Source organism: Epinephelus moara, chromosome 20, assembly GCF_006386435.1.
Source record: "Epinephelus moara isolate mb chromosome 20, YSFRI_EMoa_1.0, whole genome shotgun sequence".
Taxonomy (NCBI): Eukaryota; Metazoa; Chordata; class Actinopteri; order Perciformes; family Serranidae; genus Epinephelus; species Epinephelus moara.
The window spans coordinates 6,216,426-6,233,379 of record NC_065525.1 but is presented as its reverse complement, the minus strand read 5'-3'; the positions used below and the strand labels follow the sequence as shown (position 1 = coordinate 6,233,379).

The 16,954-nt window shown below is 40.0% G+C and overlaps 1 protein-coding gene across 9 annotated transcripts in view; it reads right to left on the bottom strand.

The window, feature by feature from the left end:
• The window catches only part of ppfibp2b (PPFIA binding protein 2b), a 147,020-nt gene that overhangs the window by 47,885 nt on the left and 82,181 nt on the right, over nt 1–16,954 (bottom strand). For 7 of the 9 annotated variants that reach the window (XM_050072211.1, XM_050072203.1, XM_050072204.1 and 4 more), the window contains 2 exons: nt 16,582–16,695; nt 7,878–8,027 (listed from right to left, as the gene is read on the bottom strand). In XM_050072211.1, coding sequence (XP_049928168.1) covers nt 7,878–8,027; nt 16,582–16,695 — 264 coding nt within the window. Of the gene's footprint in view, nt 1–7,877; nt 8,028–8,136; nt 8,235–8,262; nt 8,367–16,581; nt 16,696–16,954 lie in introns of those variants that run through there. The other 2 variants (XM_050072210.1, XM_050072209.1) reach the window with 2 other exon arrangements.

Below are 16,954 nucleotides of genomic sequence, written 5' to 3'. Positions count from 1 at the left end.
CTCTCCACATCGGATATGTTGGATTTGGGTGTGTTTGCATGTGTGTAACATCAGTCACTGTATCTTACAACTACACCAACTAAGCATCAACCTGTCAATGTTAAAACAGCTCTTTTAGACACCAGAGGCACAACTGATGTTGAGATTCAGATGGTGGAGATTTAAGCTCAGAGACATAGTGATCCCTGAACCAGCTGGAGAATCAGACTAAAGGAAATAGAGAGTGCAGCTCTTTCCTGAGCGCCCTTGAGCCTAGTATGTATGGTATGAGCTCAGGTAAAAATGAACTACATGCATGCAGGCAGGTGGGCAGCAATGAAAACAAATATAATCACATAAGCCCAACCTAGGCAGCAGCTTCTGCCTGATCTAATCTGAAATTGACTATCTTTGTGTCAGTTTGCAACCACATCAGCAGCAAGAGGGAGCTGACTAAGCAAGAGCTTTGCACATCTAAATGGGACAGTACTAGTGTTGCACGGTATACCGGTACTAAAATAGTACCGCGGTACTAGAGTATTCCAAACGGTACTATACTTAATTTGGAAAATACCGGTACTTTTTAAATTGATTCAATTCATTCATTTATTTAATTCATTTATGCACACAAACGCCTTCCTTGTTCCTATTGGAGCACAGATTGCGCAAGTGGTGTGTATGACAACACCTGTATCAACATTCGCAGCTGGCGCACGTGAAAAAAGACAAGAGAAAGTCTGCCTCGCAAAGGGAGACAACACGAGACAACACAAACTTGGTGGAACATTTGAGTTACCAAACCGTGACGTCCGTACCGAGGTACTTACCGAACCATGATTTTTTTGGTACCGTTACACCCCTACTATTTATTGTTCTAAAGGTTTGTATCCAAAAGGACTTTTCCTTAGGAAAAGTACCGAAGAGTATCGAAAAGTATCGAAATTCATATTGGTATTGGTACCAAAACAAAGATTTTGGTATCGTGACAACACTAGACAGTACATTACACAAAAAGGTGTAAGGTCAATGGGTTTAATCACGGGATGAGTCACGGGACTTACAGTATATACATGGGTTGGGACAGGCCCAGGTTTGACTTAAAGATAATTAAGGTAACATTTGGGTTCAGGTGCATGCAGGTATGGGTTTGCAAAACTGGACCCATGCAGGACTCTTATCTAGTGCTACTTGGATATATACTGTATCTACTTGGATATATACTGTATCTGAGCCCCTCTGTGTCCAGGACACTTTAGTCAGAACAGACAAAGAAAGACAGTGACTGTTTTGTAGAACTGCACACTGTCTTGTTTTTATCTGCAATGTTGGTTGGTTGGGCAATTGGTTCACCACTTTGGTGGAGAAAGAAATATCTCAGCAACTAATGGACGGATTACCATAATGTCTGTAGAGACATTCATGGCCCCCAGAAGATTAGTCAACTGACTTTAATGTTCCCGACTTTTCATTCCACCATGAGGTTGATGTTCGTGGTTTTGTGTGAAATGTCTCAACAATTATTGGATGGACTGCCATGAAATTTACTGGACATTCATGTTCCCCTCAGGATTAATAACTTTGATGATCCCTTAGCTTTTCCCCTGGTGCCACCATGGAGAATTTCAAGTTGATGTCACGCTCTGTTCATTTTTTTGGGACAGGTTGCAATCTTACAGACCTTGATACAATACCTCCACTCGCATACCTAGACACTGTAAACTTGTGGTTTTGTTTTTGGAAGGAGTGCATACACTTTGGTAACGGAGGTAACATGGCCCATTTTTCCCCGTTAAACGGTGTTTTTGGGTGGGTGTTTTTAATGTCTTATGTTGTAAAGCCCTCTGAGGCAAACTGTGATCTCTGATATTGGGGTTTATAACTGAAACTGAATTGATATTGAATTGCATGACATACTCTCATATTCTTTAATAGCTTTTTTAAAATGTTTAATCAGCCAAATACTTTAAAAATACTTTTAAAAAATAAAAATATTAAAAATATCTGCAAAACTAATGACACCCCCTTTGTGTTTAGTGCTAATTAGCAATGTTAGCATTCCAACACATTACATTTTACCAACAACATTTTACCAACTTAGCTTCGGCATGTCAGTATTGTCATTGTAAGAATGTTAGCATGCTGACATTAGCATTTAGCTTACAGCACCAGCAACAGTCTCCCAAAGCCACTAGCATTAATGTCTTATTAAAGTGGAATACCAGTTTATTACAACTTTGCTACTGGCCATGAATCCTAACAAATAAAAGCTGCAGCCTCACAACAAGCTGCCAACTCCTTAGTTGGAAAACAAGGCCTGCTGAAAAGGGAGAAAGGATACCTTTTCACGTGACTGAAAAGAAGTTTTAAATCCACAGTTAAGATAACTTTCCTTTTTCTTAAGTTCAGAATCTTGGATTCCAAGTGAGCTTTGCAGAGGCAGAAAATGTTAGAAGAAGAGTTGGATTACACTGTGTTTCTTACAGAGGCAGACGTCGCTGACAGTTCCATGCTGCGGGAGTTTTAGTGTGAATGTCCTGCATATTCACTTTGTGTGTGGCCACTGCAGGACAAAGAAATGATGTTTCCACAGTACATCCTGTCATTTTTTATTCTTCCATGTGTCTGTCACTGTCTCTCATCCTGTCCCTCTGTTCTTTTTCTGTCCGCCCTCTCATGTCCAGCCCTCTCCTCACTGCCTCTCCCTCTCTGTCTACTTCTGCTGATGCTCATTGCGCTCCATCCGTGTGTGTGTGTGTGTGTGTGTGTGTGTGTATGTGTGCAGAACTTGGGCCTCTGCGTGTCAGAAATGCTGTATCGTGTTTGTTCAATCAAAGCATGGCCGTGGGTGCCGGATGCCTTGTGATAGCTTTGCACGCACGCACGCATGCACGCACGCACGCTCACACACACACACACACACACACACACACACAGACACAAACACACGCAGAGGGCTAAAGCACAAGAGCAGCATCAGTATCTTGTGGTGCCAGTGGGGAGCAGCTGGGTGCCACAATGAACAAAGTCTTCACAAAGAAACTAGTGAAGACAAGCAAAGACTGCTCAACTAGACTTAAGGGGCGTGTGTGTGTGTGTGTGTGTGTGTGTGTGTGTGTTTGTGTGTGAGAGAGAGAGAGAGAGGGAGTGCATGCCATTATTTGTGTGTGTGATAACTAAGAAACACAGTTTTAATGTAACTCCGTCTATGTTCACTGAAGCACAAATTTTACTGCTGACCTGAACAGAGGAGCTGACAAAAGAAAACACAGAGCCTTTCACTATAAAAAAAAAACAATTTCTGCTGTTCACTGTTCACAATCACAGTTGCATAGCAGGTAGTGTGACTGAAATGCTATTGTGCTTCTAGTAGATATTAGGACTGGGCGATATGGCTTAAAAAAGAAGATCATGATATTTATAAGCTATATCACAATACACAATATATATAACAATGTTTTAAGATCTCATCTAAAGTACTGTAGACCACTAAAATACAAAATTATTAAATGAACTACAGTTACAATAAAGTTAAATAAAGTAGCTACTGCCATAATAAAGTTAAGTATTGTTGTAATAAAGTTAAATAAAGTATTGTTATAATAAAGTTAAATAAAGTACTGTTGTAACAAAGTTACATAAAGAACTGTTAAAATTAAATAAATCAAAGCGAAACAACTGGTGCTTTTATTTTGAAACACAACTTGATTTCGAATCATTAAGCTTTTCTTGGTTACATTAAACATTCACAATATAATAAGCAACAGTCAATGTTAATGTACCAAAAAAACATCCTACAAATGTATTTAATATGGTTTAATACACAAAAACTCAGCTAATGTGGTTAATATGGTGCACGTGGTTTGATCAAATTTGACTGACATTGGTAGTGCTGCACGATTTGAGAAAAATGTGTGATTGCGATTTTGGTGGACAATATTGTGATTTGCGATTGCGATTACAACATAATAAATAAATGGTATCATGAGTCTTCTTGCTTGATTCATTGTTTCCCCTACATTATATTAGGGGGGCACTGACCTGACCTGACATAGTTATTGTTATGGACAGTGTAAATGACCATCAACAGACTGAGCACAGTCAAACAGGCTGCTCGCACAGCAGCGCAGCATGGCACCGCACACACACACACACACACACACACACAGTTGCCTGTGTTGCGTTCAGGCGTTGTCACGTAAATGACAAATTCCAGCAAGTGAATAGGCCGTAACACAACACAGCAGCATGTCAAGTGGGACGAACCCGAGCAAAATTGCTCAGTTTTTCATTTGTTATTATATAGTTTGTTATGGAGTCCATGATTTCCCTGTGTCTCTTTGAGGTCTTGTCATATGGCGTGACACTTACAAATGTTTGCGTAATTGTGCTTTGTTGTTTTATGAGGCTCTGGCGGCTTTCAGTTGTCTCTTTGTCTTTAACGTTACATGGCTTGGCTTTCTCTTGCATGCATTCTTCCTACTTTTCGCTGTGCTGTCTCAAGTGCTGATATAGATTGGTCGTGTTGCTGTGGGACGGGGTGACTATAACCTTTAAAGTTTTACACAGCACATCTTTTTGTTCAACGTCGCCGTACCTGAATCCAAGTATCGCCATATAATAGACGTTGCGTTTCTTTCGCCACCAACTCAGCCTGGTCGTGGTCGTGCTCATGCTCTTCTTCAGTGTCTATGTTGGTCACTGCTGCACACCGGGTGTTCACCTGACCATACGTGCTGCACGCACCAGGATAACTTGTGGGCGTAATGTCAACAAACTCCACACACTACAGGAGAGGTAGTCACGTTCACAGGCACACAGGAGAGGTAGTCACGTTCACAGGCACACACGTTAACATTTATTTACATTAAATCGCAAAGCGCAGCCTTTTGTGCGGCTATGTAATTGCACAGCCTGACATCGCGATTGTGATTAGATTAATCGTGCAGCACTAGACAGTGGTAACATAAGCCACTGCTATTAGCCTTGATTCAAATGTTGCTGAATTCTGATTCTGAGACGTCACCTTTTCTAGTTGAGAAACACAAGGAGTAATGTGTTTATGTAGGAACCCACCGCTGATTGAGAGAATATCTTTTCAGGGCCTTTAATGTTACATACAGTATTGTATTTCAAGGGACATAAGATTGATTGGTAAGACGTCACACTCAGATAAGACAGAAATTTATTATAGTGTTGAATTTATAGTTGGTGTCAGCTGTGTGTCTGGCAGGCCGTCTGCAGGGTGTTGTTAAACTGTCTGAAAAGCCTGTTTGATATGTTCTGGCTTGTTTCACATCCTCAACAATGAAGCGTGAATCTCATTCAGACATATTTCATTATAACCTGAGCCAGAGTAGTTGGATGGGGGGCATGCTTTCACTTTTCATCTGTTTATTATTTGGGTTACAGACTGGACTACAATATTGTGTTGGGATAACTCATCATTAACTGATTATTTAGACTTTGGATGTTACTGTATGAATTTCACTTAGTGCTGGCAGAGAGCTGTGGGAAAGGACTTGTTGATTGCATTCTTGGGAAAACCAAACCTGAAAGACAACAACTGTGACAACTTCAGACTGCGGTCTTGGCACTGGGAACCAAAACATGAGTTTCTAGTGGGAGCTGAAACTGTTTTGTTTTGTTTTTTTCTGTATTGTTATGGATGGTCCAAAGAATGGAGATCCAACCAAGGCTGTGGCCATGGAGTCAAATTTGGGGGTGAACAAATGGATAGTGGTTGCCTGTCTCCTCTCCCATACAGGAAGTGGTGCATTTTACACCAGCTGTAGCAATGCATGTTTGTTTGGAATAAACATAAGATGTTAGCATGAGGAATAACTTGTTAAAACGTATAATAAAAAAGTACCATGAATACAAAATCCAACAAAAAAAGGAACACTGTTTCATTATGCAACCTCACACCATGGTAGCACCGTGACAAGCCTTTACAAAAAAAAGCTGAAGACAAAGTAACAAAGTAGATCTTAGGACAGCAACTGTAATTAATTCATTCATTGTAATTAATTAGGCACAGCCGTCTTTTGAGCTAAATGCTAATGTCTTGTCAATGATAATGCTAAAATGCTGATGTTTATCATCTATGTTTACCATCTTCACTAACTACCAACTTCACTTAAGTACAGCTACCTAATGGAAAGAGGCATTTGTAGACCACAGGGACTTTGTCATAGTTCTAAGAACCACTCTTTTATTTTTTCTACACCACAAGAACTAGTAACGATCGTAATTCTGAGAATGCCGTTTTTCAGTGACTAGCTCCTATATTGCATTGTCAATCTAATAGGGGAAATGCCCACTGGGCTCCCCTGAGAATTACATACCTTCAACGGCTTTTTTCTGTTTGTATTTGCACTGCCAATAGGAACGCTGAAGAGACGTACTGTAAGTCAGCCAGTGGTTGGTATAGCAACGCCACTTCACTTTGACAAATCAATGTGAGGTTGTATTTTCATCGACACATATATGCTCAGAAAAGCATGGACTTCACTGTTGGTCCATTTCTCCATGTGTTCTTCCATTTTTTTTTTCTTAACGAGCTGTTGTTTGTATCTTGTGTTGTCTGTTGTATACACAACTAACATTTTTTTTAAAATGGCAGTTATCGGTGCTACATAGGTTGAGATCAACCAGGCAACGTAAACTTACGATGTCTGGACAATCACTGTACAGTTACGCCCCTCATGTTCCCTCTTGTACTGGGAGAATATCTACTCTGAAATAGGAGCTAAGAAAGTACCTCAAAATGGCATTCTAAGAACTGCGATCATTCCTAATTCCTGCGAAGCGGACACAACAAAAAGAGACTCATAGAACTCTGAAAAAGTTCTTCCAGTCCAAAAACACCACTCCAAAGAGTTTCCCACAGAATTAGAATCGATGTCTGGCAGTAACTTCCCTTTTTTTTTCTTGCCTGTGTGTCCTTGTGTATCACTCTGTGTCCCCTCTCTTAATTCTGAGGTTTTTGTGGGTCCATGAACGCAGCACGCGCAGAACTCTTCGTGAGTTCATTTTTTCCCTCGGCAGCAGGTTGGGTTTTTTTTTCGAGTTATGAATTACGGGTTGGATAATTAATCAGTCGATCCGATCGGAGCTGATCAGATCAGATCGATGGATGGTAAGAGCAGCTGCTGCAGAGGCAAACTTTTAGGTCCAATGGAATGAATAGTCAAGTTTCACTTTCACTGCGCCTGGAGTTCTGCTGCTCTGTCTGTGCCTAGAGCACACTCTGTGCTCCAAGAGTATGGAGCACTAAAAAAAACGGAATGGTATATATATCCCAACAGCGCTCCTTATGAACAGTCCAACAGCAGATGTTTTCATCATGGCGCCACAAATAAATGAGTATGTGGGAAGCCCCGACACATAATATTATTAATTTTGGTATTTGATTTTAAATTGAAGTATTGGACAAAATAAAAGTTCAACCTGATGATGAAACTGGATAAAAAGTTGCAGTAAGGGATCTCCTGATCTCTCTCCTGTCTGAACTAAATTTCACTATTATCACAACAGCAGTATATACCATATGATATAGTACATCTTTTGTACATTTCATTGAGAAACAAGCAAGATATGAATGTCTGTTTCTGGCTAATCAACTGAGGTTAATACCTTAGAAATGAAGGTACTTAAGCACATTAAATCTTGTGATCAGTGGTATATCTGTGTATATGGGTGGAAACTTTTCATTCAGTCAAATGCAGCAGGGATCTTTGCCTACAGCAACTTTAATACAAGCAGCATTTAAGTTGTTAATCCCTGGAGCCAGGACACAGCAGCTCTGCTGTTGTTGAATGAGTTGCTCTAAACACAAACACACACACACACACACACACACACACACACACACACACAGGTTTGTTGACTTTCCATACCTCGGCTTTATTCTGCTCTTTCTCCGTGGGATCCTGCGGGTGTGTGTTGGTGTGTGTTTCCTCCATGCTGACCAGCTTCAGTTTGAGGTAGGACACCTCGTCCATCAGATCCAGCTTCTGAGTCTCCAGAGAGGTCCTGCTTATCAGCTCCTGGGACACACACACACAGGCACACTTTAAGTTAGAGGCATTAAAAGCAACACTTGGACAGCTTAAACAAACCACACCTATATAGAACGTCAGAGACACACACACACACGTCGGAGATTAAAGCAGTGAGTATCCAGCATGTTACTCCACTCGGCACAATGTTCTTCCCACACTAACAGAGCAGACGAGGACGGGGGCCCAGACCCCACAATGCTAAATATACACACTCACTCACAGGCCAGCGAGGGGCTCTATTAATATGTCTGTGCTTCTTTGGTGAGGGAGAGGGAAAACAAATTGTGTCTACGAGAGAAAGAGAGACAGAGGCTGCTGAGCATGAAGAAGTGTGTGTTTCTTCTGACTCACAAAACACACACATCTCCTTGCCAACCCTCAGTGTGTCTGTTGCTTTCATTTCCTCATCTAAACTTCTTCTAATCCAACTTCCTCTTTTCTAAACCCAAACTTAAGTTGCCTTGGATTGTTGTTTAGCCTTTGACATCCATCTTCTTATGCTTACTCCTCTTGAGATAAAACATTTCAGAGGATATTGAACTGAAAATGAGCCTGCAAACACTTTGCCCAACAGTTTAATAAACCAGGTCAAGGAAGTGCAAAAAACTGTGGCCCTGAACCAGCGTTGTTGTTGGTGATTTTATATCAAAAACTATTGATTCCAGGTCCAAATAAAAATGGATACATAAACACACTTCCTGTATGGTTTAATCCTTAAAACAGATGAAAAGAAGACAGCCAGTTAATTAAGAGAGATTAATTTACTTCCAGAAGTTTTACACTAAACTGACATGAAACAAGTGACCATGAAGTTTGGAATAAAGTAGATTGTTTCTCTCGTATCTGGTTATTTGAACAAGTGATCTGATGTCACTTGTTACAAGAAAATGGTAGAATTTATGAGTCAATAACAAGTGACTAACTTTTTCAGAAGGAGGCAACTTTACACAGCTGACACTACTGTTGAGCAATGGTTTATTCTGAGAAGATTTTACAGACAAATCATTGCTGCTTTTGTTTCTAACAGCATTTCTGAAAATATTTAAGGTGCGAAATAGGCAACACACTAACAGAATCTTGATTTACAAATCAAAAACAGTGCACTAAAATATGTTTCTGAAGATACTTTAGACCACAAATAGGCACTACAGTAACAGAATCTTGGTTTATATTTGATCAGTGCTGTGTAGTTTCGCCGTTAAAACTGAGTTTGGTCTGAATTTGAGACCGAGCGAGGGGTGGCTCTCTCAATCAGCTTTTTGTGTCTGAAGCAGCAAGTATACAAAAATTAGGTAGTACCATCTGCAGTTCAAGCAGCTGCAACTAAAGCCAGCAAAAATCCACGATCCACAAAATGCGTCATACGTGTTGATTTTGCTGGCAAATGAGCAGGGAAATCTGGGCACTGGCACAATAAAGGGATGTTTACCACAGTTCAATTTCACATACTATCCACACTGTTATAACACTAAGCTGGTTGAAAATTGTTAAAGTATACCTGTAGTCAAGAATAAGTCTATAGCCATGCTAGTGACTCTGTGAGGCTGTACTTAGGTACATCAGTGCTTTAACGTCAGCATGCTAATATGCTCCCAATGACAAACACGCTGGTGTTTACCAGGTAGTATTTTCTAATTAACACTAAATATAAAGGCCATGAAAGTCAACAGCAAGTTTTACAGCAATTCATTCAATAGTTGTTGAGACATGTCACTAATAAAATATCGACGTTATGGTGGTGCGAGAGGAGGATCACAAATGTCCTTAAGGTACATCCTCTGGGCACTATGAATGTCTGTTAAAAAACACATGGCAATCCATCAATTAGCTGCACTGACATTTCACTAATAAGTAAAACATCAGAGTCACAGTGGTGACAGAGGAAGACCACAGACATCAGTTAGATACATCCTCTGGGCGCCATCAATCTTTGTGAAAAAACACATGGCAATCCATCCAATAGTTGATATTTGATATTCGATATTTCAGCATGGACCAAGATGATCAACCAATCAACCAACAACACTGTCATAAAAATACAATTTATTACTTACAAATAATTACGTCACAGTAACTTGTCCTAGTTATTATTTTGCATCTTTAAAACACAGTATAACCCTTTCTTTTTCATCTTAAGGATGTATGGATGCCACAATAAACACATTAGAGACAACTTTGACCACAGTGGGATATCATACTATCCGTCCAAATGGAAAGACCACATGGTAAGCACATTGTGTCAACATCACAGCCACAGACAGACAGCTAAAACCCCATAATCACTTCAGCTCAGCAGCCACACACACACACACACACACACACACACACACACAGAAAATCTGAGGTTATGGCAGCTGACTGTCAGTTTGCAATCTAACACCAGTGTCACTTACAGCAGGATAAGCCGCAGTCTTTAGAGGTAATTTATCAGAACTGCGTGGTCATGGCCCGCAGCTCAGCTGCCTGACGTTTGTTTCCCTTTAATTATGTGGGGCAACACGTGACAAATTATCATGCTCTCTACAGCATTTATAGACCTCTTTAAAGAGGCTGCACTCTTCTCCCAAACTAAACTATGTAAGAGGAATACTTGATCTACAAAATGAATTTATATATGAATTGTTCACGTGTTACGTTGAATTAAAAAAAACAAAAAAAAAACTGTTATTCTCGAATGCCACCGTGCTGAACAAATAATCCTAAAACTGAGAAAATTCACGATGAACTGAAGTTAACAGGGTGCACGTTCAGCAACAGAAAAACTATCTCAAAACATGAGTTTACAAACTCTCACACAACTTGTGCAGTATAAACTAAGTCTCATTCATCAAGTTGCATGCTCAGTACTTCCCAAGCACATGCATTTTTATTTTACTAAAACCTTACTATTTAAAACACTTTCGCACAACCAGTCTAACACACTGAAGAGTAGTGGGTCTGGGCAAGCACGTGCATTTGAACTCTGCTCAACTGAATGCAGAAGAGTTTGTAATGGATGTTTTGATATAGTTTTGCAGTACTCAATCGTGGCCTCCTTTTCCTGCAGTTCATCAAGAATTTTGTTTTTTCTGTATTTTTCATTCACTGTGGAGGCATGCAAGAAAAACAAAGTCCTCTTAACGAATTCAACATAATACGGGTGGTTGAGTGACTGATATACAAATGATCAATGTGTGGGAGAAATATTCCTTTAAACATGACACAGTTACACAGCAGAAGTTAGATCTGGACTGAAGTATTTTACATCTAATAATTTATTTCTAAATGAAACCCAAGTGATTTGTGTGGCGAGATTACATACAAAGTCAATGCAAAGATGAACATGGACACAAATTACGGCCAGACGACGCAAATAACTTGAATCATGCAACATGAATGATGCAAATTTCAGGCTTATGAGTTAAACAAATTCTTGTCATATTGTGTCACAAAAGCCTATCAGCATTGAGATGTATGTGAGAATTTTGTGAATGTCCAGAGCACTTTTACTCAACGTCAGTACTGTACAGAGACAGAACAAACAAGGAGAAAAGTGAGTGAAGTGAGTGAGTGAAGCCATAAGACTTCACGGTAAGTTATGAAAATATGTATTTGTGAGTTGTAAAAGCCATTTTGCTTTTTAGCAAAAGAGTTATGGCCAAAAACATGTTTTGTGAGGTCACAGTGACCTTGACCTTTGACCTTCAACCAACAAATTCTAATCGGCTTATTTTCGGGTCCAATTGAAAGGGACGGACAGACAACCTAAACACATAAAGCCTCCTGTCACGGCTATCGCAGGCACGGAGGCATGAGAGTAACAAGTGTTGCCGTCTTGGTTCACACTGGTTCAGAGCATGGAACGTCCGTGTTTATTGTGTTCACATCACTTGATTCCAGCAACAGGCAGATGGCAGACGGTAGAAGCTCCCACTGAGCCTGTCAGTGCTGGCCTGGTGTATCTGGTACCTTCTTCCCAACCTCAGCATGGATTAAAGACAGTTGTCTGGGATCTTTAATGACTCTTCTAGCCTTATTCTTGCAGGGCCTGGTGTAACTTTCCTCTTGGCAGGATAAAGCACCATCTGCTGCTATCTGTACAGAGTGACCACATTCTTAAAAGAAAAACCTGCCCTGGCAAGATGGAAGGTCACCCTTTTTAAGCCACAATGGGCAAAAATGTATATGGTAATTTAGACAGTTTTTTGAGTTACAATGGTTGGGGTCTGGGGCATCCTGATGGCCGCATGTCTGTGGTAGAATTATGTTGAGGAAATTTAGTGATTAAAGAAGAGTTGATCATTTTTATCAATGAATCCATCAGAAAATATAATGACCCTTGACTGTAACTTTGTGTGTATGTGTGTGTGTATGCATGCATGCCCTGTGTGTTGTAACCGAGTACACAAAAATGTCTTAATACAGTTATTTCTGTGTCTAAATAAAGGCACAGTAGGACATGTAGTCACAGCATGACTACATGTGTGGGTGGATCCCCTCTAGCATGAGAACATTGTACACTGTGTGCATGTGTGTGTGTGTGTGTTAGTGCATGCATGTGTGTGTATGTGTGTGCTGACTAAGGACTACTTCTTATTAGATTAGTTGCGGTTCCCACAGCAAGTAGCAGCCCTGCGGCATGACACATAATGTTACATGGCTCTATTTCTCCTTCTCTCCTCTGTCTCATAAACACACGCACAAATACACACATTAAAGAAAGTAACAGTGACACAGATGGAGAACACCCTGCAGTAGACATGTTGTCACCTTTTAAATCCCTCAAACTTGCTTTGTAATTATATTTTGAGGAGATTTAAGAGAAACAGATTTGGGAGATGATAAATACTCAAAAAAAGGCAGCACAACAGACAAACACACCCAGAGCTCAGACAACTGTTATCTTTCTTCACACTCCACCTTCATCTCTCTCTGCAAACGTCCTGCATCACATTAGCTGTTTGACCAGCAGTCATTAACAGGATCATGTTACCCAGAAACACACACACATATACACCAACACACAACCACACACAGCTGCAGATTCGTGCGGCTCAATCCATAATGCCTCCAGACCTCCAATCACTATTTATGAGGGGCTGTAAAGGAGATGGTGGAGTTCTACATTTAGTTTGAAATGTTGCCTAATGTAAAAGCAACTGCGGTTGCAATTTTAGAAAGTTTTGTTAGCCATGATGCAAAGTGCATCCATTATATTGTAATGGCAACATAGTCTAAATTCTGTTTTTCAATTACTCCCTTCTTTAGAGGGAAGGAAAACCCTCTTTTGATTCCTGCAGTTTTTTTTAATTTTACAACTGTTGTTGTTCAGTTCAAACAGCTCAAATTAATTGAGTTTTATAAAAGCTAGCTGGATAAACATGATAAAATGTCACAGCCCCAGAGAGGTATTTATTTTGGGGCTGTAGCCTTTTAATTCTCAGTCTTGACAACAAGGAGGACAAAGAGCTTGTTGAGGAGTCTAAACAGAGGGCTGATTCTGTGATACACAGAGCTGTGCTCTTGTTGTGTCCAGCCTGGCAGAGCTCATGAGTTTGCCTCATTGCTGACGTCACGTAAAACAACTTGCAGACATTCAGTGTTTCACACTACTTTATAATGGCCATGGAGTGTGACCTGTAGTCTACGGCTGATCCACAGCTCCCAGTGGGTTAGTGCCAGCAAAGTCTCGATCAACAGTCTTCAACATTCTTCAGGCCAAGGACGCCTTAGCTGAAGGGGAGACAGGGACCCCCTGCTCTGACTCAAGCTGCACTTGAGATAAAACTTTGAATTTTTTTTTTTCCTCGTGTGCGTTCGCCTGTGGCTGCAAAGTCAACAGCAGTTCTAGCGTGGCTAGGTGTGTTAGCCTCCACTTTGCCCTTTAGCCTGTGGATTCTGAAGTGGACAGTGAGTCAGAGTCTGCAAAAGGATTTGTAGGTAACAGTTACCCTATGAATAATGTCATATATGTACATTATATGTTGCTTTTTTTAAATGAATAGGCCACATTATTCTTACTGATAATATGTTGGATTCATGTTTATGTTTATTTTTAGAGACATTTTCAGTTTCGGAAAAAAAAAAAAAAAAAAAAAATTAACTTGAATTAAAACTTAAAGTAATTTATCTAACAGTAATGTGGCAGCCATCCTGCAGTAACTCTGAGGACCCTGGGGGGTTGCGGACCCCCTGTTGAAAAACAGGCTCTAGAGCATAGACTGTATGAAAATAATGGATGAAGCTACTGTGATGTAACCCATTGGTTTGTGGACTCCCATTTTGAAGCTTCAAGTTTGGTATTCTACCTGTCGCCATCTTGGATTTTTCGAGCCAGTTTGCCTCTTCTTATTAAGAGACAAAATGCCAAATGAGAGTGAATCTGGGGTTGTCTTTTACTGTCACTCTCATGGCGAGCGTGTTTACAAAGAGTGACAAACAATTCTGCCTAGTACACCTTTGACACCCCTCTGTCTGTAAGACGTGGCTGCAGGGCTGACCAGCAATGCCCAGTTTAAGAGTTCCTTTTGGCTTTACCAAGGAAATGCTTGTCTCATTAATCAAGCTGCTGTATCCTAATAAGGACTGCTTTTTTGTTGTTGTAATTGAAACACATCTCTGCGCTCTGCGGTCATTTTGAGGAGACAGTGCTTCAGCACCAATAAAAACACTAAAGTACTCATTCTACTGTTATGCAAAGCCAATATTAGTACTTCAAAGTGCATAACAACAGGAGCAGCAGAGTAGTCCAGTAGTCCAGCTCTTTATAGAAAAGGTCACCTTTAAACTCAGTTTGTTTTCAGAGTAAACTTTGTCTAATCTAGTACCATCTAAAGAAGCCCAGTATAATGTTGAGCTTTGATCTGTAAAATCTACTTGTTCCTCTTTGAGTTGAACCCACCACACAGGTGAATAGGTGAGGAGTCAGAGGAGGTTAACAGTATAAAGTCAAGCTGGAATGTTCTGAGTGACACACTGTGCCACTCCTTTATTTATTTATTAACAGTACCACCTTACTACTGTTAGTGTTTAACTGCTTGTCTGTGTGTATCCTGTTCCACTGCTGGCAAAATATGATCATGCTGATACCAACACTAGAGATCAGTGGTAAATATATTTCAATTTAAATAACTTTCACCCAAATAATTATTCCTTATCTGATTTTGGACGGGTTTGATACAATGACTCAAAGCCTTTGTGTTTAAAGCTGTAGTTGGTAACTTTTATAAAAAACAACTCCTTGTCATTATTTTTTTGAGGTCAAACCCTCAAACTAGGCAGTACTGGTCAAAAATGAGTCAGGATTCTGTTACTGCATTTCCTATTTCTCACCTCAAATGTCTCACCTCACTCTGCGGACACTATGGCAATTATAAATAGAGCCTAAGCAGTCATTTTAAAAATCAACCAAGGCAGATGCAGCTGATGTTCTGTTAACATACTACTTTCACAGCCCACCTCTGCACGCTGTAGTCTGTTTGCATTTGCCTTTGGCTCAGTTCTATGTCACATTTCATGGCTCTGATTGGTTGTACAGAGATCCAACACATTTTTTCCAATAAATGTTTTAAAAGCTCTCCATAAACCACACCATAGTACCATAATACCAATACCATTATCATAATATTTTACCCCATTTCCATGACTTTAAGTAGATTAAAATAGGTAATGTTAGCTCTGTATAGTGATCATAAGGCACAATTATGAGACTCCAGTAGAGTTGCAACAATTAGTCGATTAATCAATTTAACAATTAGCCTATCACAAGATAGAAGATCACTGTTTCAGTCATTTTTCAAGCAAAATTATCAAACATTTGCTGGTTCAAGCTTGTTAAATGTTAGAATTTGCTGCTTTATCATTTAAGACAGTAAATGAGGATAATTTGGGTTCTGGACTGTCTGTTAGACAGTGGAAACAAGCTGAAGATGTCACTTTGCACATTTTATAGACTAAACGATAAACGATTCATTCTGAAAATAATTGGCAAAGTTGTTGATAATTAAAATAATTGTTAGCAGCAGCCCTATACTCCCGTGTGCTAAGACAGACATTACTGCCAGGATGTAGCATGGAATATGGCATAAAATGCCTTTGTGTCTACACATACAGTAGAAACAAAGTGGTAACATTATCTGTCTACAGCAGGCGTGAAATACATGCTGACACTGGCATACACACTTTCATGACTGTGGGAATGCTGGTTGTAGGTCTATGCAAATGTGTCCTGAGGCATTTTGACCTTTGGCCATTGATAACGCCCCTTGGAAACTGAAAACTAACTGAGAGGTTCCAGACTAATTGGTCTGGCGATGACAGGTTGCCTTAAGGCACCTTTAAATCAAAGAACATGAAGCCAGTGTGTCACACTGAAAATGTCTCCCAACACATAATGGAGTCACAGGAACACTAATTAGCCACCTGGAGGGCTGTGAATTATCACTTACACGTTTGATTAAACAGGAACTTTAACATGTTACAAGTTTCCAAGTCAAAACAGTTGACAGAGTTCTGCAACTGATATGATACATGTGTGTCTATGTGTGTGTGAGTGCATTACCTGTTGCAGCATCTCCTCTGTGGAGGCCAGTTTAAGCCGGTGTTCCTCCAGAGAACTTTCTAGGTCTCTGATCTTCTCCCCCTGGGCCTCCACCTGGTCAGTCAGAACACTCACCTAATGGGTGACATGATTTCAATTAGCTAAACTGACCAGACAGAGAAAAAGATGCATATGGTATTGCAGAGGGATACATGGAGATATGGAAACACACGCACAAACATTTAAGTGTATACACACATACACACACAAACACACACTGACAAACAATTATGTAGTTGCAGTGGGCCTCAGTCACCAATATCTTCCTTAGTTATTTTCTTAAATTTGTTCTTAAGAAAGATCTAAAGTCTACATTAGATTCATGAATTGTTTT